The 23,025-nt window shown below is 48.9% G+C and overlaps 1 protein-coding gene across 1 annotated transcript in view; it reads left to right on the top strand.

Annotated features, from left to right (window-relative positions):
* The window catches only part of Mertk (MER proto-oncogene, tyrosine kinase), a 108,734-nt gene extending 89,421 nt beyond the window's left edge, over positions 1-19,313 (top strand). Inside the window, exons 16-19 of the mRNA XM_047523035.1 lie at positions 3,525-3,634; positions 5,310-5,469; positions 6,152-6,288; positions 18,235-19,313. Of these exons, the coding sequence (XP_047378991.1) occupies positions 3,525-3,634; positions 5,310-5,469; positions 6,152-6,288; positions 18,235-18,742 (915 nt within the window). The 3' untranslated portion in view covers positions 18,743-19,313. The remainder of the gene's footprint in view (positions 1-3,524; positions 3,635-5,309; positions 5,470-6,151; positions 6,289-18,234) is intronic.
* The last annotated feature ends 3,712 nt before the right edge of the window (positions 19,314-23,025 follow it).

Raw genomic sequence — 23,025 nt, 5'->3', positions numbered from 1 at the left:
TCGTGAAGAGTTTGCCTTTGCAAACATGCAACCACATCTTCAAGGACGGAGAGTCCCCCGCAAGTGCTGTGACTGTCAAAGGAGCTGCGTCTTCATGCTCTGGAGCTGCTGATAAAGAAGCGAGATGTGGCTGACGGCTGCCTGGAAACCAAGCCTGTGCTCAGTTCTCCTCTTCAGCCTGCCCGGCCAGCTCCCTGGGCATAAAGACCTTTTGTTCCTGCTGGAGGGGCCCGAGTCCAGGTCTCGGGGCTTGTCAGCTGCTTCTCCAGAGGGCCTGCGCTGGGCCTCCGGGTCACTCTCTCCTGGGCGTGGACGGTTTGTTCAGGGCCGATGGGTGGATGACGAGGTGTCCCCAGTTCTCAGAGAGGCTGACATCACAAAGGCAGCAGCCGGAAGAGAGGTGAGCGGCCGCCCGAGCTTCAGGGACCCTTCCCTGAATGAAGCATGACTCAGCTGCCAGCAGCAGGAGGAGTGAATGGAGACCTAAGAGAAGCCCAAGGCGAAGCAGAATGAGGGAGCCGAGGACACACATGTGCCCTGGGAAAAGCAGGTCGTCCCTCCAGGCAGGAGCAGAGCGGTGGGAGGGCGGGCAGGGGCCGCGAAGCAGGGAAGACAGCTGGGGTGACTGGGTCTGCAGCAGGGAGGATGACCAGCAGCTCAAGAGGACGTCGATGAGGCCATCGGGGTTCTCGAGAGGTCGAGCCCCAGTCGCCGGCTCCAGTCGGCCACCGCTGTCCTCGACATCACGCATCTGGAACGGCTCCACCTTTTACCCTCTCGTCTGTGGCCGGCTCTCCTCGTGGTGACAAGATGGCAGCGACTCCTCCAGGCGTTTCATCCTCACCTGCCAGCCTCCAGAGACAAAGGAGAGAAGCCCTCCCTCTGCCCACCCCTTCTTTTCTCCCCTCTCCTCTCCCACTTCCTCTCTCTTTTCCTGGAACAGGGCTTTTTTTTGTTTTGTTGTTTTGTTTTGTTTAACAACTTTACATATAATTCAAATACTGGACAATTTTCTCAATTCCATGGTTTTTAATATATTCACCAGAGTTGAATAATATATTAATATATTCACAGTAAACACCCAACTTTAAACCATTTTCATCATCTTCAAAAACACCACCGCGCGCTCGTTGTGGCCTCCACCCTTTCCCCCGCCCACTCACTGCCTAAGCCACCACTAACCTGCGTTATGTCTATTTGCACGTTTTGCACGTTGCCTGTGGATGGAATTGTATAAAGCGGTAGGCTTTTGTGCTTGGCTGCTTTCACTGTTTTCAAGTTTCCTCCATGTTGCAGCACATATCTCCCTGTACTGCATTCCTTTTCATGGCCCAGTAATATTCTACTGTATGGACATACCACATTTCCGTCTGCTCATCTACTGATAGACATTCAAGCTGTTCACCCTTTGGCCTTATGAATAATACTCTAAGAATAATTGTGTACAAATTTTTGTATTGACACATTTTAAATTCTCTTAGGTATATGCTTATCTGTAGAATTATTAGGTCAAAGGTAAAACTCAATGTTTAACTTTTTGAGAAATTGCAAGATTGCTTTCTTTTAAAGTGGCAGCCCCGGTTCACACTCTGCCCAACAATGAAGGAGGGTTCCAAGTTTCTCCACATCCTTACTGACACTTCCTGTTGGATTTCTTTTTTTTTTTTTGGTACTGGGCATTGAACTCAGGGGTGCTTAACCACTAAGCAACATCCCCAGCCCTTTCTTACATTTGATTTTGAGACCAGGTCTTGCTAAGTTGCTTAGGTTGGCTTTGGACTTGTGATCCTCCTGCCTCAGCCTCTAGAACCACTGAGATTATAGGCATGCACCACTGTGCCCCCGATCCATCTTTGATAACTGGAATTGATTTTTGTGTGTTATTTGGAATAGAGGTCCAGTTTCATTCTTTTGCATGTGACTCTTCAGTATTCTCAGAACCGTTTGTTCTTTGCCTGGGTCCGTGGCCTTGATGTCCTTTGTAAAAGCTATCTGGCAGTTCCTGGACTCTCCATTCTAGTCCATTGGTCTATACATCTGTCCTTGTCCCAGTACCGTGCTGTCTCAGTTATAGCTGCTTTGCAGTAAGTTTGAAGTCAGTATGTGTGAGTCCTCTAACTTGGTTCTCATGCAGGCTGGTTTTGGCTATTCTGGGTTCCATGAGTTTCCATATGAACTTAAGGATCAGCTTGTTAATTTCTAGAAAGAAGCCAACTGGTGTCTGGCAGGGTTTAATGCTGAATCGATAGCTCAACTGGGAGTATTACCATTATTACAATATTATGTCTTCCAATCTATGAATGCAGGGTATCTGCCCGTGAATTTAGATCTTTGATTTCTTTCAACATGTTGTGGTTTTCAGAATTGAAGTTCATACATCTTTTAAAAAGTTATGTCTAAATACTTTATTCTGATTCTATTATAAGTAAAATTTTCTTAATTTCATTTCAGATCATCCAGTGCTAGGGTATAAAAATACAGTTGATTTTTGTATATCTCGGGTCCTGCAGTCTTACTGAACTCAGTTATTAATTGTGCTGCACAAGCATTCTCTGAATGACTTTAGTCACAGTCTCCACAAATAGCATCATTATTATTGGTACAAATTAATACTTGTTACCCCATCATGAATCACAGCAGAATTTGATATTTCTTAGGAGCCAAGTCTGTTTCTGAAATTAGCATCCAGAAAACCAAATGCCCCAAATATACAGAGCAGAGGCCTAAAGCTTTCATGCCTGACTCGTGTGCACTTTTTAATAACTGCGTTACTTGAGGGCAGGGATAATGCAGGTTTTGTGTGCAGTGTGTAATTGACATGCGGCTTGGTTGGGAGTGGGGAGTCATTGCAAGCGCAGAGCCTTCGTGAGTGTCACTGTGGAAAATCCTCCTTCCGAGGAGAGCCAGCCGTGACACATCCCCCGCCCTGGGGAGGGCATACCGCACGGAGCATTCGCAGATCCGGGAAGTGTGGGCCGCCCTTCCTTGAGGGCAGTGACCACATGAGACCATTTGATTAGTGCACGGATGTCTTCGTTGGTCGCCATGCTTGTAACCAGTGCTGCTGGGGCAGGTTTCCTGATGCCGCAGTCTAGTCTGATTTTTATAAAACAGGACTAGGGAAGCAAAGTGAAAATTCCTGCGTGTGTATTTGAACTTTGGTCCGTGACAAGCGGGGACAACCAACCTCACTGCTGTCTAAAGGAAGAGAAGTGTCCCTCAAAGCCCCGCAACGCCAAATGGTGGTGGAAGGGCTGGGGCACACAGTTGGAAACAGCCCCCTCTGAGAGGCTTCTTGCCTCCAGAACGTTAGACTGGCCACCAACACACAGACCTGTCCTCCCCGGGGCCAGACCCTGCCTCCTGTCATCTGCCTGACCTCTTAGGATACCGAGAGTGGCCTCTGGCCTCAGAACTTGTGAAAAGAAACAGCTCTAAATCCAGGGAGAAGAGAATGTGGTATTTGCCAAAAGGTTTTGGGGTGCCCCGTTTTCCTCCTAAAGGACAGTCTTCTCTGCCCGCAGCACATTCCTCTGCAGACCCTGTTGAAGTTCATGGTGGACATCGCCCTGGGGATGGAGTACCTGAGCAACAAGAATTTTCTCCATCGGGATTTAGCTGCTCGAAACTGCATGTGAGTGTCCTGGGTCGTCCCCGAGGGCCCTGGACTTCTGACCTTTGGTCTTGTGGGTGGGGGGAGTGGCCTACCGCTGCCCAGGAGGAGCGAGATTGGGAGGGACGGAGTGGCCTGCTCTGGGTGGGATCTCAATGGCCCCCATTGTGGCAGGGTTTTGCCCGGGGGTCTCACCGTCTGCTCCCAGGTCTGCTTGGCCCCCAGGGCTTTCTCCTGTGTTCACTGTTCGTTCCACCCCGTCACCTGGCCAGTCCCTTGAACAGTCATCAGCTAGCTTTGGACCCGAGCCCAGTGTGAGTCACCTGACTTAGGTGACACTGCGAGGATGACACATAATGACTTAGGAGGCGTGATGACGTGAGGGGTCACGGAGGTCGGATCCCCGGCCCCCGCTGCGTCCTGGGGAAGTCCGCACCGCGAGCCCGGGAGCTTTGCCTTCACAGTGGACGCGGTGCTCTGTGCGGGAACGTGGCCTTGGGTCACCCCTTTGCTTCAGCCTGACAGACGTCCTCTGCAAGAGATGGTCACAGACCACGATCGCTGCTGGTTTCGTCACCGTCTTTTATTCAAATACTTTCTTTGTTCTAAGCAGCTCTACGTGACAGTAGGATGCAGTTATGACAGGTCGTCCATAAATCTGGTTTAAACACTTACCTACCATAAAGGGAGAATGGTGGAAATTCGTTTTTCTCTTAATACGTCCTTCATGTTCCTACCAGCTAGAGTGCCCCGCTGTCTCGTTGGCCCTGGACTGGGAGTTGTTCCAGGACGCGGGACGTCCCGTCTTAAAGTCAATGTCAGGCAGGGGGGTTGGGGATATGGCTCAGTTGGTAGAGTGCTTGCCTTGTAAGCACAAGGCCCCGGGTTCAATCCCCAGCACCGCAAAAAAATAAATAAATAAATAAATCAATGTCAGGCAAACAGGGACAAGCGAGTCACCTCCTCCCGTCCCCCAGCTCCCCACATTCCCGCTTTCCCTCTGCCGCCTCCTCCTCCTCCTCCTTTTTTCCTAGGACCTGTTTTAATAGCTTGGGCAATAAATGCAATCATTTCCCTTTAATTTCTCAGCTAATTCCTCAAGCACCTCCCTGAGTCTCTCAGCAAGAAGACTGGCATCTGGAGCCAGGTGCAGTGGCACACGCCTGTCGTCCCAGTGACTGGGGAGGCTGAGGCAGGAGAATCGCAAGTTCAAGGCCAGCCTCAGCAACTTAGCAAGGCCCTGCCTCAAAATAAAAAATAAAAAGGACCGGGGATGTGGCTCTGTGGTTAAGCGCCCCTGGGTTTAGAGTACCCAAAACAAGCAAACAGTCCAGCATCTCTTACTAGGTTTACTTCCCCAACTCCCATGCTGGCTTAGCTCGCAGGCCAGCACTGCTTGGGGACACCAGGCAGGACAGCTAGTCCACCACAGGGCCCGGGCTGTGAGCCCTATCCCCTCCAGCGTCTCCAGCCACTGGGCACAGGTGTCCTTGCTGGGCCTGTCTCCACACAGGCCAGAGTGACGTCAGATGGTGAGGTTTCTGGTCCCCTCTCCTGCTCTGCTTTGGCCCAAGCAGGCTCATGGGGCACCGTGTCTTCTTTGGTCACTTACGGGTGATTTCCACAGCCTGTGATGTTGAGCTGGGTGGAAGGCCCTGCTTCCCAGGCTGCTGAGGCCCGGCCTTGCTCTCTGCAGGTTGCGAGATGACATGACGGTCTGTGTGGCCGACTTTGGCCTCTCCAAGAAGATTTACAGTGGTGATTACTACCGCCAAGGCCGCATCGCCAAGATGCCCGTGAAGTGGATCGCCATGGAGAGCCTGGCTGACCGAGTCTACACAAGCAAAAGTGACGTGGTAGGTGCGCGGCTTTGACATGGCCTGTGCAGAGGTGAGGACACGTCATGGCTTTGATGTGGCCTGTGCAGAGGCGAGAACGCGTTGCGGCTTTGACGTGCCCCATGCAGAGGCGAGGACACGTCGCGGGCGTTTTCCCCTTGATAAGCAGGACTGGGAGCGCCCTGGGACCTCCCCTCTATTTCTTACCGGCTCCTTTAATTTAGGAAGAACAGTAGAGTCTGGTGGCCTGTGCTTTGCGTGGGACCTTCACTGATTCCCACTCTGCTTTGCTATAAAGAGCAACTTCCTCCCGGCAGCGGAGACATTTCATATTCACATTAGCTGGAATGAGCTCCTGCAGGGGCCCTTTGGAACCAGTGTGCTGCGTGATCATGCCCTGCACACAAGGCTGGGGAAAGACCAGCCCACAGCCACGGTGGGCAGAGCGCGGAGCGGTGGAGAAGGGAGCCGAGGCCAGTCTGCCATGGTCGAGTCCGAGCACAGCTTTCGTAAAGCCAAGGAGCTGTGTCACTCTGAGCCCACGATTTTGCAGGGTCAGGAGACCGTGGGCCTCAGGCATAATTGCCGGCCTTGTGCTCCATCCTCAGAGCTTTAAGGAAATGACCTTTCCTGATGAAAACGTCCATTCAGCCTTTGTGGGGGGACTCCGCGTCCTGACTCGTCGTCGCTTTGTTCGCAGTGGGCATTTGGCGTGACCATGTGGGAAATAGCCACACGGGGAATGACTCCCTACCCTGGCGTCCAGAACCACGAGATGTATGACTATCTTCTCCACGGCCACCGGCTGAAGCAGCCCGAGGACTGCCTGGACGAGCTGTGAGTGGGGTCTCCGTGGCATCCCGCAGGGGCGGCCACCTGACTGCAAAGGCGGGGGGGTGGGCGGGGGACACAGCGGTGGGGGCTGCTGTTAGCAGGTGGGCGTGCAGGGCATGGCGGCTGCAGGCCTCCCCAGCCAGTGGCCATTCCTGGGGTGGAAGTAGTCCATGCGCATCCTCAATGATGTGGTCACTCTTCCAGAAGGTCTCAGCCTCAACCGATGGACACTGTCCAAACAGGGCAACAGCATGTGTCCCCAAACTCCTAAGGCACCTCCGAGAAATATATCCCATCAATAAACAGGCTTCCTTCATAGTGTGTGGGGTTCTGGATGGACTCCCAGGGCCAGATACCCTTCTCTTTCTCCACAGCGTGCCGGACGCACCGATTACCTTCATGTCCTTTGTCAGTAAACTTAGAAATCTGAGCCAGCAACTTTGAGGTGGGGCCGGTCATCAGAGTGGCTTGGGGATGTTCTGACAATGCCGTCTCTTAGGCTGGAGATCGCGATGCTATTGGTACAAACTGGGACTAGAAAGGTGTGTTTCAGAGTGCTCCCAGACACTGTGCGAGTGCTCCCAGCTCCTGCCACGGTGCATTGTCCCATCCCAACAGGCCCTGTCTGGCTTCAAGGGGAGGCCCTTTGAGGGAGAAACCCTGGCCCTGGGCCAGGACAGGCTGGGCTACCTCCTAACTAGCCATGTGTGTGACCATGACAACTGAATTAACCTCTCTGTGCCTCATTGTATCAGCCACAAGAACCATTAGCTAGATGATCCTCAGAGAGCTGTTGTAACGGTCCAGTAAGGGGAGGCTGAGGCAGGAGGATGGCAAATTCAAGGCCAGCCTCAGCAACTTAGCAAGACCCTGTCTCAAAATAAATAAAAAGGGCTGGGGATGTAACTCAGGGGCAGGGCACCCCTGATGGCCCAGCCCCCATCCAGAAAAAAAGAAGCACACGGAATGTTCACCCTGTGGGAGGCGCACGGAGGAAGCGCTCACATAATGCCAGTTTTAATGGCATCGTTGCAGATCAGTCCCCCCAAGCACCTTGCCGCCCTGTCCAATAAAGACCTGTAGTGCTACCTGTGTCTTGGTGACTTGAACCTTCATGACAGTGAGCCTGCCCTGGGCAGGGAGAGCCGTGGGCTTGGAGAGGGACGTTCTCTCCATAGTTAGCAGGAACATCTCAGCAGCCTGGCCCTGTGCTGTCTCTGCCGTGGGACACCATGGTGGGTGCTGGTGCAGAGAGCACCTGCAGCCTCCGGAGCCGCCCCCAGCTCGGCTCCTGCTGCTCAGGATGGAGGCAGAGAGGCCCAGGCCAGTGTGCAGGCAGCCTGCCAGGCCTGTCCCGGCAAAGGGAAGGAACCTTTCCATCCGAGCCCCAACCCTGCCGGCGGGCGTGGTGGTTCTCCCTGTGGTCAAAGCTGTCTAACCCCGAACAGAAAGGAACACTGGAAGTCTCCTAGGAAACCCCGAAGTCCTGATGAATTCGATCCAGCGTTTCGCGGTCATGAGATGTTCGCTTCTGGAAACCAGGCACCCGTCGGGGGCGCGGCATTGACTGAGGAGCTTTGCCAGGGTTTCCATCTTCGCTTCCCCAAAACAGTTGACCTTTGCGGTGCTTCGCCTGGGGCTTCGCAAGGTCTGAGCGGCCACACCGTGGCTTTGAGACATCTCACACAGCCCCAGGATGTGGGACCGCCACGTCACCGCCCTTGGGTGGCAGGGTCAGCACTGTGGTGTGGCTGGGGAGCCAGGCGGGTGCTTCCTTCAGGGGCATTTCCTTTTGAAAGCCAAGGGAGCATCCTAGCCTCTCATCCAGGATCTCCGTCTGGGCACATCAGGATGAACTCGCTCTGGTGGTTAGTTGCCCCTTGTTTTTTTAAGTCAACTCTCAAAACACAGTGATGTCCATCACAGAGCTGTCAATCACACTGCTCCCAAGCCCTGCCCTTCAGGGGACCACCCCTCCCCACGTCCTGCAGGCCCTGCTCCCCACTCCCAGGACGCTGCTCTCAGATGCCTCCTTGGACTTCTGGGGACGTCTCCCCAGCTGAGCTGGCCGTGACCCACCACAGCCCTCAGGACCTGCCACAGGCTCATTGGCACCATGGGGAATGGCACTGGTACTGGTCCCGCTCCCTCCTGCATGACACTTTGGAGCCCTGCTGGATCCCGTCAGCCTGCAGATGTCCTTCAGAGATCCCTCCCCTTCTGTGCCCATCACCGATACTGTCCATAGAACCCCAGGCCTGGACAAGGCCTAAGCTCATCCGCTCCTGTCCCGCGTCACAATGGCATCCCCGCAGAAATGAGAGGATGAGTGCACGTGGTACACATCCCTTCTCCCTCCTCCTCACCCCTGGCTCCCGACACATTGCTGGCCAGCAACCAGAGTGACCGCTGTAAAATTAAACTGAGGCTGGGGAGCTGCTCAGTGGTACATCTCTAGATTCCCATGCATGGGCCCTGGATTCGATCCCCGCACCATATATAAAGAGGTAGTGAATCTGTGGTCTGGTCACGGAATGCTCCTAGACCTAACCTTTCCACGTTCCCCACTGCCGTCAGGGTCACCTCAAGTTGTCAGGATCTGACCCGTGTCGGGCAGGTAGTTAGGAAGCTGGGCTTGGCGCCCAGCACCTCTTGATCTGAGCGGCAGCTCCACCCTGGTCCTGGGGCACAGCCTCACCCTGTCAGGTTCTTCCTTTAAGTGGGGTCGTGTACCTGTGTGGCGGGCAGCTGGCGGAGGGAGCAAGCTGTGTCCATGGATACGTGTGGCCCAAGGGCTCGAGCTGTCAACACAAAGGAAAGGTCGGTGGTGGGAGCAGGCAGTGTTGTGCCCGAAGGCTCGAGACCCCACAAAGACCACCAGAGACCACGATCAATGCAAGCAGCAAAGAGTCATTTATTAGCAAACTCGAGCTTGGTCCTCTGCGTCCTTAACCGGTGATGCTAAGAGAGGCCCCCAGCCCTCGTTAGCAGAGTTTATATAACAAAAGGCAAGCAGTTATACAGTGTTCTTTCTAATTAGTTAACATATACAATTGTAAAGCATGTTATCTTAAGTTCTGAGTCTCTCTGACTTCCGGGAGGAGGGTTATCGTTAGCAAGGTTTGTTCTCGGGTCAGCTCCCCTGGCCTTCACAGATAAGATGGGAGAGGTCTGTGTTTATACGTTCTTTACCATTTTTACGACCGGGGCTGCGGGCAATTTGGGAAAGCTTGTGTTTATACAGGTGTGGAAGAGTGGGGCTATGGGCAATTTGGGGAAGCCTGTGTCTCTATCTTTCATTCCCCCCTCTCCAAGAGCATTTAGAGAGCCAATCTTGGGTCTCTATTGCTTTAACCCTTGCTGCGGCTTCACGGGCTGATATTGGGCCCTTAGCACCATTAGCTGTACTGTATTTATTCTATCCTTAATAAAAGCAATTAACTTATTGACCATACAAGGTCCTATAGTTAAAGCTAGTAGCAACAATAATAGGGGTCCTACCACAGCAGATACCAGAGTAGTTAACCAAGGGGAAAAATTGAACCAGGATTCAAACCAGTTCTGACTAGCTTCCCATTCTTTCTTTCTGTTTGTTAGTCCTTCTCTGACTTTTGCCATGGATTCCCTCACTACTCCAGAATGATTAGCATAAAACCAACATTTTTCTCCCTGAGCTGCACATAGACCTCCTTGCTTACAGTCTTTAAAGGCAGGTAAATTTGGTAATTAATGAGCTCCGGAGATCCTTGACATTTTATTCTTCCAGGGGCAGTCTCCAACTTCCAAAGGCAGATGGCTTCATGGCTTTATTTCCTCAAATTGACCCAATTCCCTATTTTTACACTAACTACCTGTCCTTAATTCTGACTTCATTTACCCCTCTAATACTAGGAACTCCTTCACTGCTGTAGGGAAAATGGGCGATGACCAATCTGACTTCTTCGAGCTGGAATTGGGCAGCATGGGGCAAGCAGTTTGGAGTTCCCTTTTTAGAAATCGGGTCAACTGAGGGGTCCAAGGTAGAAATCTGGTTGGGGAAGAGCAGGCTGTAAACTCATCTGGGGGTGGGTGCTTCTATGATAGAAGAACAAAAAGACATGAGTACTGAAATGAGATTAGTACAAAGTAAATGTTGCAGCATCTGAAACATGCCACTGAGTATCATAAAAATGACAGAAGTCAATCTCTCACCAGGAGGTGGAAGAACTGAGAAATTGTTCCCATAACTAGGCCTAGCAAAGGCTGGAGAGGACAAGGCCTTTATTTGGGGACTTTAACATTGTCCAAGTTATCAGGAATGTAAACACAATATTTAACTCTTAATGTCATTGAGGTCCCCAGAAAATATAGTTAAGCTACTTAATGTCATCTGATTTTTGTAAAATATCCCTTTATTGGTATAACCTGTGTTTAGTAGAGATCTCTATACTTCTGTTACTTAGGGATAGATAATCATACGAGCAAACATAGATAAAGCCTACCTGTGACTGTAGGCCTTAAACTGACTAAAATCTTCTGACTCTGGCAGTTTCCCTTGATAGTTATCAGGCACATTTGCCTAAGAATCTTTCTTTTGTAGCTTCCACTCTTAATTTTAGTGGGTTAACACAAGTGTACATCTTAAGTTACTTTTAACTATTATTTCTTTTAAATGCCCAAGAATGGCTATATTTTGGTTTTAACTGTTTTGCTGGGTGTCCAAGACCAAGCTGGTCAAATTGACCTGGTTCCTGTCTTTTAAAGAGTCAGCTGAGTTTCCACAGGGGCCACTCATAGAGAACTTAAGAGCAACTTCTTAGCTCCATTAGTGCCATTGGTTAGGCAGGGTCTTCTCAATGAGGTGGCTTTCCTTGAAAGCATTAGGGGTGTCTCCCTTTTTCCATGACCCTCCTCTGCAGCAGATGCACTGAGTGATTCTCATCCTCTAGTCTCAACAATCTCCTTGATCAGGAGGTTGTGTGACCCAGAGTTGCAGCGCTCCTTAGAGAAGTCCTCTTATTCCCTGGGTTCAGGCTGACTTTGAGGGCAAGATACTGTTTTTTTTTCTTGGCCTCTGTATTCAATTTCAATTTCTAAGTTTGATCTTAATCATCCAGCAAGCCAGTCTCACCAGTCATAAAGTAAGAGTACTGGGCTTTAACTTTAATGTCCATAACTTTACAGTCATTTACCCTTTTATTAAAATACTACCACATACTATCTGTTTTGAAGGTGATGGCCTATTATCACAAGTTACCTAGGTTGTATGTTCAGGAAGCAGCTACTTCTGCAAAATAGTAACAGGCAACAGTTTTAGAAAATGAAATTAGCAAGAGTAAAAACATATTTAGCTTGTATAATAGTTACCTTGAATTTTGGCTGATTCTACATTATATACCCTGTTTGAGATCACAGTAATCTTTACAACAAACATCAAACTTTTGAGCACAACTTTAAATGAGTTAAAGTCTGGCTTACTTTGGAATCATTCTAACATGTAGCAGGGTGAGGCAGAGCCTTATCTCAGGTAAGGCAGGGCTCTTCACAAGTCTTAAGTAAAATGTTCTAATCCTAAAACTAATTTTTGCCCCTTTTGCCATGACCAGCATGACCAAATTTTCAAGTTCAGTGAGGGTCAAAGGAGTATTAGAAAATAAAGGTTTATAAACACAGATTTTGAAGATTAAGCTGAGATCTCATGGAGCTCTGTTCTCTGATGGAAATGCAGATCTAAAGAGTTATGTTAGCAACATTTATACATGTCTTATTATTAGGTTAAAGACTATGTAAGCATTATTCTTTGTTTTCAGGAGAGTTACAGAGACTAGACCATCTACATAACTTTTTCCCACAACTGCAAAGTACAATGTTAGGAACTCTGTGTAGCTCTCAAAGAAGTCCACTGTCCAAAGTTACTGTAAGGTGGGCAGGAACTAGAGAAGGGAACTGATGAACACTGGTTATCTAGCAAAACAATTTCTTTCTGCCCAAGAACTGTGTGCCTGATATCAATGTAAGAGCTGATAGGACTCCTGTACAGAGCCTCCCCAGGGGGGCTACTGCCACAGCAGTTAGGCATCTTGCGCTCCTACACAGGAACACTCCCAGGCACCAGGCATGCTACAGTCATGAAGTCAGGGACCCCAATCTCAGTCATTGTTGTCCCATTTTTGCTATTGTGCATTATACTCTTTCTTAAATGTCATTTTAAGAAGTTTACATATATTGATTTCTGAGTCCATATGAACATTAGTTAACACAGTCTAACATTATATCCAAAACAGGAATCAATCGAAGAAAGGCTGAGAGAGCTTTTAACTTGTCTTTTGTGTAGCAAAATGCTTTCACCTTCTATAATATGAACCTTTAAACAAATCAGGCTGTCACTAACTCTTAGATATACATTTACGTTTAAATTTTTATCTCAGTGAAATAAGTAACCAATTTTACATATACCTTACTGATAATATGTCCCATAATAGAACATTAAATGATAGAAATAAATCCCCAATAAAATGTACTCTTTAAGTTTAATATTACCAGTACAGACAAGTTTATTCTGGAGAATAGCAGCTTGACAAATTTCCTGCTTTAAAAACTTGTATACCTGGAAAATATGAATACATTTAATATACAAGGAGTGACCATTTCACAATTACCTTGACACTTTAATCTTACTAAATTCAGTTTTTAAAGAAAAATTTAGACTCTGTAACATAGTACAATACTCTTAACAGTTGTTTAACCATAATTGTATAAACCCCAATTTTTAAGACTAATTGTTTTAAAGAATAAAACTTAATAGACACAAAGTTAAGAGTAAATTAGTGTTTCTAAGAAATCCTTGTTATTTTACCATGTCATTTTACCATATAGATTAAACTTTGGCTTATATCAGAACATTAGTATTTCACCTTAGGAAAAACCTTAAATAGCTTTAGCTGTCTCACATACACACAACCAACTTAGTTACACACAGACTTGTTGAAACTTGCCCTTTACTTACACACAGACTTTCTTAGCACTTACTTAGACCCTCATGTATTCCATCACACAGGCACTTTCTTACCCAGAAACATTTTCTTTTTCTTTTTATTAAATATATTTCCAAACCCAGAACCTTTTATTCTCTCTTTCCTATCTGTTGACCCCTTTTTGTCCACATTCTGAAACAACCCTAACTGAAACACAGTGAAAGGGGAGATGATAACTCTAAATCCAAATCTAAGAGCTCCTTGGAGCTTTGCAGAACTGGAGGGGGAGCAGGGGGAAGTGGTAAGGGAGCAAATGGAACGCTCACTCTCCGAGTTAAGGTTTTATCTGTTAGAATATAACTCTTAATAACCTTGTTTTTAGTAATGACACAAAGCAATTTTAAACCCTTTTTAATTTACCAACCTATGAAAACACCAATAATGTTTAAGTATGTTACCCCATGTAATTTAAGGAGTTAAAAGTACTTGATGTTATTTAACAATGAGCATTTTAACTTTGCAAATTAATCAGATGTCACCAACAAACACATTTGAGTAATCCCATACATGTTAACTCTAATTCACTTATTCTGTAAAAACCAAGATATTAGACAAGTGTCCTGATCAGTATTTGCTGTCTTTTTCCTGTTGAAGAAAAGTCCTAGAAATAATTGATTGTAGACATTGTTTAACATCAACATTCCATTAGTTTGACCACCTAGAGACTTGCGAGTTATTTCTAAAGACATTTTACTTTTATTAGTTTACCCAATTTAAATTGAACCCTTTTAAATCACGTGAATAAAAGTATTTGGATCCATTTTTAAATTTTAATTTTAGGAGCGCTCAGTTTTGATACAGACAAAATATGACATTAGCACAACATACAAATAATACAAAATCAAAGGACTTGTAACTTTATAGGTGAATCTTCATTGCAACGTAACAGATATTCAAAAACTCTAGTTGAATAAAAATAGAACTGATCAAAAAGAAAAAAAATCATTAACCTAGGTATGCAGGATCAAAATTATGAGCTCAAAAATACAGCATTAGAGAAAAACAAAACAAAACAAGAATCCTAGAGAATGAGTTAGTTCTGTGTAGCAGCCCAGAAGTTTAAAACAGACACCTTTTTTTTCTTTTTTTCTTATCTTCAGGTTACCCCCCTTTCCCGCTGAGACTGCTGCAGCCTACATTCCAATGCAGGCTTCAGCAAGGCCAGGCAGGGGGGAGGGAGGATCACCCAGGGCTTTTTAACCCTTTTTTTTTCCTGGTTGAGAAATCAGGTTAGGTTTGAATGCAGAAAATCACAAAACATTATTTCTTACTACTTTTGAGGAATGGAGCTGCTGAGCTCTCTGCCTAGGGGGATTGGAGTAAACAAATCTCTCAGGAACAAGGAGAAGGACTGTAAAGTACCCTGCAATGAGTATCCCTAAGCCTAAGATCGAATTAACACAATGAAGAAGTTAATAGAAGGCAAGAGTAAAGACCATATAGTACAATACACAAACAGACAGACACGTAGCGCGCTAAATCAAAAATTGGCTAGCTGGTACTTTGTCAACAAAAACAAACAATTTCCGATTGTGTCAAAGAGTTGTCCAGACGCAACACAATGCCCAGATGGGACAAAGAGTTACTCAAATGCGACAAAGTCGCCCAAATGCAGCACAAATGCTGCCCAGATGCCAGAGTCACCAGATGCGATAAGGTCGCCCGACGGGTCGAGGGGACGTCTCCCGAGACCCTGCTAGGGTCCTATAGCGCGTCCACCAGGACTATGCCAGCCCAGAACCAGAACCTGCAGGCAATCCAAACCAGAAAACACACGGCAATGCCTTACTCACCGGCCGAATGACTCTATGATCAGGTGTCTAGGTGGGCTTGGGGCATCCCGGACGAGCCCCCATATGTTGTGCCCGAAGGCTTGACCCCACAAAGACCACCAGAGACCACGATCAATGCAAGCAGCAAAGAGTCATTTATTAGCAAACTCGAGCTTGGTCCTCTGCGTCCTTAACCGGTGACGCTAAGAGAGGCCCCCAGCCCTCGTTAGCAGAGTTTATATAACAAAAGGCAAGCAGTTATACAGTGTTCTTTCTAATTAGTTAACATATACAATTGTAAAGCATGTTATCTTAAGTTCTGAGTCTCTCTGACCTCCGGGAGGAGGGTTATCGTTAGCAAGGTTTGTTCTCGGGTCAGCTCCCCTGGCCTTCACAGATAAGATGGGAGAGGTCTGTGTTTATACGTTCTTTACCATTTTTACGACCGGGGCTGCGGGCAATTTGGGAAAGCTTGTGTTTATACAGGTGCAGAAGAGCGGGGCTGTGGGCAATTTGGGGAAGCCTGTGTCTCTATCTTTCAGCAGCTGGTGTCCCAGGGGCTGGGCACGGCCACCGTTGGTGGAACCTCAGCCAGACTCTCCTCTGCAGGCCCCAGCTGCCCTTTGGCATGTCCCCGCCGCGGGGCAGCTGGGAGGCGTCAAGGCTGAGGCGCCCCAGCCCCCAGGCCAGCACGCCCCGCAGTGCTGGCTCTGCCTCAAAGGGTGGCTCACCATCAGGGTCCCCCCAGGCTCCCTGGCCACCGTCACTGAGTTCCTCACAGGCCTGCCCATCCCCACGGCTGACCTCCAGCACCCGGCACCCAGGGTCCCCGCTGCCCGTCTGTACCAAGGACCCAGCGTGCATCACCTGCCCTCCCAGAAGCCCTCCTCCTACTGACCCACCTGTCCCTCCACTTCCACCGGCACAGTCCAGGCCCAGAAGAGAAAAGGGCCGAGAGTCTCCAGGGGCCGAGCCGCAGAGCCAGGACTGGGCCCGACTGAGCGAAGGGAAGGCGGGCTCCCAGCGCTGCCCAGCGTCATCCTCAGAGCCTGAACAAACACGAGTCCATTCAGAAATGCGTGCGTTTAGCAGATTAGTCTGATGGCATTTTCAAAATCGTAGCAAAACATGCATCTCAGGGTCCATCTTGAGCACACAGCGTATGTCTCAGGAGTGGAGTGTGTTCATGCTGCAGGTGACCCAGGGCCTCCCACCTCCTGGGCGCTCTTCCCCCTGCACAGCTGGAACTCAGTACCCACTGGCCAACCTACATGTGGCCACCAACGTGGCCACGTCTCTTATAAAGTGCGAATAGAAGAACAAAAACAACCACTTCCAGTGGCAATGACCCAACATTTCTTTTTCCGTCCATAAAATCTAGATCACTGAGCATCCCAGCCTCCTCTTACTCACGGGCACTGGTCGCCCTGTCCGTCACCTGGTCCACACTCTGAAATCTCCCTTTATGGGGACAGTGAGACTGCACACATGCTCACTGTGTCTGTACAGTCATATTTATGTTTTTATACGTTTCTTTGAATATTGACTAGAAAAGGAACATAAGTTTCAAATGATGTCACTGTTCTTCCATGTGGGGGGAGACGATAGATTAGACACTTTCTCCTAAAACATGGAACCAATGAAAGTGAATGAACAGCAGCAGCCCCTGCTGTAGTAATGAAAAGGACATTCTGTGCCCGAGGACCAAGTTTCTCAAAGCTCATCTCAGGCTGCAAACAGGAAAGGCTCTGTGGAAAACCAGAGGCGTGCACATTGATTTGTACCATGAAAACCTCAAAAACACAAATAGAAATTGTTTGCCAAGTCTAAATGACTATCCACTGAGGGCAAAACAGGGAGACTGAAAGGAACTGCTGAGCCTAAGTGAGGATGGGGACTGGGCGGGAAAGTGCGCGGGGTTGTCTCTGTGCTGCGTCTGGGCTCAGGGCCCGCTGTGGGCGGTGCTTTGTGAGTCTCCACCTTCTGGAAGCTCGTGCTAGTGTTGATAAAGGCTCAGAAGGCAGACAGGTGAGAAGAGGTTGTTAGGCGTCTCCGCCAGTGAGCTGTGTGACCCACGGGCAGGAGGACCCGTCGGCGGGGATGGACAGGATGGAGTTGAACGTGAATATTAGAACGTTCCTGTCCCTCTACTCCCCCGCCTGCATCCGACGAGTTACGTTTTCTGATCCGTTGATGTTGATATCAATTTCTCACAACAGGAAAGGATCAGAATGAAACCATGGTAGAGCCTGCTTTTTCTCAGCCTGGTGATTCTGTGTTGTTATTTTTCTGTTTTGCTGGGCTCCTTTAAATGTCCCTTCGTTGTAACTGTTGGGCACTGGCAATGAAGAAATGACCCAGGAGAGGGCCGTCCCCTTTAGGATTTAGCAGAAAGGACCATGAACACCCCTTCGGTATAAGCATTATGCAGTCTGAATTTGGTCCCCTGCCACCACATGGCTGTGGCACTTCTGTAACATCCCTGAGTCTACTCTTCTCTTTTTCAAAGGGACAGTGACCAGGCTGTTGGGAGGATTTGATGGAGTGGTGCCCCCGACACACCTCACGTGCCCCTCATGTGCCTCCCTGACTCCCACCTTAGCTCTAGCCACTCCAGGGCCCCACCTCACCGGGCTCTCTTGGCAACAGCCCAGTTTGATGGTATCACACAAAGGTCTGCAAGCTTTTTGTGCAAAGTGCCAAATAGTAACTGTTTTTGGCTTTGTGGGCCCTTTAGAGTGCCCTCTCCACTCTGTCCTTGTAGCAAAAGCAGTCAGACTACAGGCAAACAAATGTGCACAGCTGTGTTCCAATAAAACTTTATTTACAAAGCAGACAGTGGGCCAGATTTGGTCCAGGAGTCCTGGTTGGCTAACACCTGGATAAAGAAAAGGACCCTAAGTGCCCCTTATTTGCGAGGTATATGTAATTGCCACATTTATCCTTTATCCATGGAGATAATCACTTTCTTGTCAGATACCCATAGAACATTTACAAAAGTCGAATAAACATTAGGCCACCAAAAGTAGAATCTCGATAATTTCCACAAAAAGTAGAATGAATGCTGATGGAAATGTGGCGAGGGTTAGATGCAGACGGTGGGGGAGTGGCACGAGGGGTCTGGGTGCTGTGCCAGGAGATGATTCTCTGTTCCGCTGCTTCAGGTATGAAATAATGTACTCCTGCTGGAGCGCTGACCCCCTGGACCGACCCACCTTCTCGGTGCTGAGGCTGCAGCTGGAGAAGCTCTTGGAGAGTTTGCCGGAGGCACAGGACAAAGCAGATGTCATCTACGTCAACACCCAGCTGCCGGAGGGCTGCGAGGCCGTGGCCGAGGGGCCACCTCTCACTCAGCTGGACATGCACATCGATCCCGCCTCCATCCTCGCCTCCTGCACCTCTGCCGTCAGCGTGGTCACGGCGGAAGTTCATGAGAACAACCCTCAGGAAGAAAGGTACATCCTGAACGGGGGCAGCGAGGACTGGGATGAGCTGGCTTCCGCTCCCCCCACCACAGACTCAGCGGGAAAGAACGGTGTCTCACCGGAGGACAGACTCGTAAGGAATGGGGTCCCCTGGGCCCACTGTAGCACGCTGCCCCTGGGGGGCCCACCGCCAGATGAACTGTTGTTCGCAGATGATTCCTCGAGAGACTCGGAAATCCTGATGTGAAGCCAGCCGAGTGGAGACGGGCCGGAACCAAAGGGACGGTCCCACATCAGGGATCCGGGGATGCCCGGAGCCTTTCCAATTTGTTTCCTTTACCCAGTGAACTCCAGGGCCCCAGAGCACCACACGAATGTTGTCAAGTAAATCTCCACTCCAAGTCCATAACAGGGTCGGGGATGTGGCCCCGGGGCAGAGCGCGTGCTTAGCATGGGTGAGACCCTGGGTTCCATCCCCAGCACCCCCCAAAATAAAAATACATAATATATATTTATTTAAATGAGAAAAAATATATATGTATATGGTGAAAAGAGAGGATGTTATATTTTAATAAAAGATGACTTATTTCATTTCAACTTATCTTGCAGCTCTTAAAAGTCCAGCCCCCTGCTAGTCCTTGATGATAACACTTGTACAGAGTCAGTTGTTTTTTAAAGTTCTTTTCATGACTATTAAGTGTAAATATGTTTGTAAAATGAGTTGCCGTATTTGACTTCGCTTCCGTTCTTTGTGAGAAATTGGATGTGCCTCTGTGAATCAGGTTTGATACGAGTGATGCATTTAATAAAGTCTGATAACTGATTAACTTCTGATGAGACTTCCTAATCAAACACGAATGAGGAGGGATGTGTTGGGCTTACTTCAGACCTGGAGGGACACTGACCCCGGCAGCCTCCGTGCCTCTGTGAAGGGGTTTCCTTAATGGCTGGTCTCCCTGCAGTCGCTCTGACTGTTCTTGACATTGCACCTGAGAGACTTGGAAAATCCACCCCAAGAGTCCACAGAATAATAAAGAGTTAAAAACAACCTGATTGGAAAGATTTTAAATAAACAAGAAGGGAACCCGACAGGTAAGGAGGCATTCCTCTGGGAGACGTGACTTCCTGCCAGGGGCAGGGCTGGTTCTAGAGCTCAGCACACCCCACTTCCTGTCCTGCCTCTGCTACTTGGTGAGAGCCACTGTTTGCCAAGCTCTTGTCGTGTTTCAAGCACTTCATGTGAGTACGAAGGCCTGGAGGGATTTAGTGACCTGCTCTGAGCCCCTGTCTAGAGAGTGACGGAGCGAGAATTTAAAACATCTGACTATATGATCTGAGGCAGCTGCACCTTACTACTTCTAAATGCCTGAGGCAATTCACTTAGATAGAGAAAAGGTTTGTTGAGCTCATGAGCTGCAGATTCAGATTCAAGGTGGGGCTGCACACTGGTCGGGCCTCTGATGAGGGTGGTAGAGGCCATGGTGGGAGCACACACCGTGAGCCAGGAGGCAGACAGGGAGACAGGTCGGGGTCCCCCAGGCCCCTCTGGGGACACTGCCCCATGACCTATAAGGCCCATCTCCCACAGGTTCCATGGCCTCCCGCAGGCACCACCCTGGGGACACGCCTTAACACGTGGAGCTTTGGTTGGCAGAGCGGGGGTTACTCCCGAGCTTCTGGCCTTTTAGATTTATTTAATAAACGTAGACGTCTTACCGTGTGCCAGGCAAGTGCAGCCGTCACCGAATCCTCATCACAACCCCAGCTGGTCGGTGCGGCCACAGACGGGCAGGCTGGGGCTGGAAGAGGCCAACTCGCTATCAGGCAGTGGACCCATCAGGTGCCCCTGGGGCAGCCTTGGGACTGTCCGCTCCTGGCTCCTGAGCGGGCTCACTGAGGCCCCCTGCCGCCTGGGGACCGGCGTCTGCACGGGTCAGGGGTACAGCTGCCACAGCCCCCGTCCTGGCTCCCAGTCTGCTCCTCTGTGACTGCGAAACGTTCCAAAGGGGTTGAAAACAATCTGCATTGTCGTAAGAAATGCCAGCATCACATTTTATCAGCGAAGCGGGGGGGACAGACAGCAAGGTCCCACAAAGCTGATTTATGCTGTGGAAGACTTCGATGGTCATTTTATTTATTTTATTTTGGGGGTACCAGGGATTGAACCCAGAGGTACTTTACCACTGAGCCACATCCCAAGTCCTTTTTGTTTTTTTATTTTGAGAGAGGGTCCCACAAAGTTGCTTAGGGCCTCGCTAAATTGCTGAGGCTGTCCTTGAACTTGCGATCCTTCTGCCTCAGCCTCCCGTGTGGCTAGGATCACAGGCCTGTCCACTGTGCCCAGCTTGAACAGTAATTTTAAAAATCAATAAAACATCAGGTTTGAACACTAGCACCACAAAAAAAGATTAAAAATCAATTAAAATAAAACGTGCTTGTGCAAAGTTTTTTGTTGGTGTTAGCAGGGATTTGAAGGACTTTCCATTAAAGCCTTTGTCAGGAATTCAGGGTGACTAGTTTAAACCCAAAACCCTAATGGAGAAAGGAATGTTCACATCTGTGAGCTAAAGAATGATAAAATTTGGGGAAAAATTATTTGGGAGTTTCACATAAATTTAATATCAGAATGATTATGCTTTGTATTTTATACTTCTAATTTTAGTTTTATAATATAAAAATATTTAGTGAATAGTTCCTCAAATGTCCTGTCCCCCCACACCACCCCCGAGCCCCGTGCAGTCGACTGTTTTTCCATGTGACCTGAGGGGCTGGGAGCCTGGCCAGTTCTGCTGTACCAGAGTGTGAGAGTGGAAGAGGCTGTCGCTGTTTTCTGTACTGGGGATGGAACCCTGGCGCACTCAACCAGTGAGCCACATCCCTGAGTTGCTTAGCACCTCACTTTTGCTGAGGCTGGCTTTGAACTCACGATCCTCCTGCCTCAGCCTCCTGAGCCACTGGGATTACAGGTGTGCACCACTGCGCCCAGCTGCTGCTACTGCTTCTCCTCCTCCTCCTCTTTCTTCTCCTTCTCCTCCTCCTTCTCATTCTCCTTCTTCTTCATTCTTCTCCTTCTCCTCTTCTTCCTCCTCCTCCTCCTCTCTTCTTCCTCCTCCTCTTCTCCTCCTCCTCCTCTCTCCTTCTCTTCCTCTTCTTCCTCCTCCTCTTCCTCCTCCTCTTCCTCCTCTTCTCCTCCTCCTCTTCTCCTCCTCCTCTTCCTCCTCCTCCTCTTCCTCCTCCTCTTCCTCCTCTTCTCCTCCTCTTCCTCCTCCTCTTCCTCCCCCTCCTCCTCCTCCTCCCCCTCCTCCTCCTCCTCTTCCTTTTCTTCTTTTTCTCCTCCTTCTCCCCTTCCTCCTCCTTCTCCCCTTCCTCCTCCTTCTCCCCTTCCTCCTCCTCCTCCTCTTCCTCTTTCTTCCTCTTCTCTGAGACATCAATGAACATGGCACAGAGATTCACTTCGCCCAGCACCCAGCAGTGGGCCAGGGCACTGGTTGAAAGTGGTGTGGTGAGCGAGGAAGACGCTGAGGCCCACAGCGTCTGAACTCTCACTGGCAATCTGGGATCTATAGTGTTCTTAGCCACACTTGAGTGCTTGAAAATTTGGAAAGCAGGAATTTTCAAACCACCCATTTGTCACAGATCAGGAGTCTAGGAGGTCTCTAGAGCCAAGGAGACTCTACTTGAAACTTCCTGGTTCTTGACCATTTCCCAGAACAGAAATTCAGGATGAGCAATTTCAGTAGCACAGGAAGTTCACCGTAAAAGCAGGACCTGAGTGCTGGCAAGTTCAAACGTAGAGACACACCTGCCTGTTTTGGGGGTGAATAGTCATAACCAGGGGTTGAATATGCATGAGGTGCTCTGGAATTAAGAGGCTCCTCATGGAACCCTGCTCACCTTCATTATCATCTAATTATGCAGCTAAGTAATATGGTAGTCAGCCTTAATGAGGGAAAAGGTGAAGGCGGGTCAGGAGTCTTTTCTGCTGCTCCTGTGCAGGAAACCAGCTGGGGCGGGCTGGAGAGTGGCACCTGGAGGACTAGGTGTCCGGTCACTTGGTCCAATCAGCATGCCTGTGGTGGGTGAGCAGGTCCTGGCTCGCAAGCTGCGGGCAGGAGCTGTCCCTGCACCTGTTCCCTGCTCCTGGGTCACGGTCATCAGCCAACCTTTGCACTACCTTCTGGGCATAAACTGAAAATAGCCTTTTACAGTCTGTGTTGTATAAACTCAAATTACTTTCATAAGTGGCTCTTATGGGCAAAAAGTAGGAAAGAAACAGGAAGAACCAAGTTGGGACATTGTCTTCAGCTGAGCAGGGACTGAGGCTGGGAGGTCAAGAGGACCAGGAAATACGTGCCAGAAATACTCGTGACCTACAGGTTGGGACTCCTGCGAAGAACTTTTCCTATGTTCCTTCCTTTTTTCCTTCTTTTTTTCTTTTTCTTTCAAAAAATATTATTTTTTTATTTATTTGGCACTAGGGATTGAACTTGGGGTGCTTTACGACTGAGCTCATCCCTGGTCCTTTTCATT

The sequence above is a fragment of the Sciurus carolinensis genome, chromosome 13 (genome assembly GCF_902686445.1).
Source record: "Sciurus carolinensis chromosome 13, mSciCar1.2, whole genome shotgun sequence".
Taxonomy (NCBI): Eukaryota; Metazoa; Chordata; class Mammalia; order Rodentia; family Sciuridae; genus Sciurus; species Sciurus carolinensis.
The sequence above is the reverse complement of the archived record's forward strand: the minus strand, read 5'-3'. Positions and strand labels throughout refer to the sequence as shown.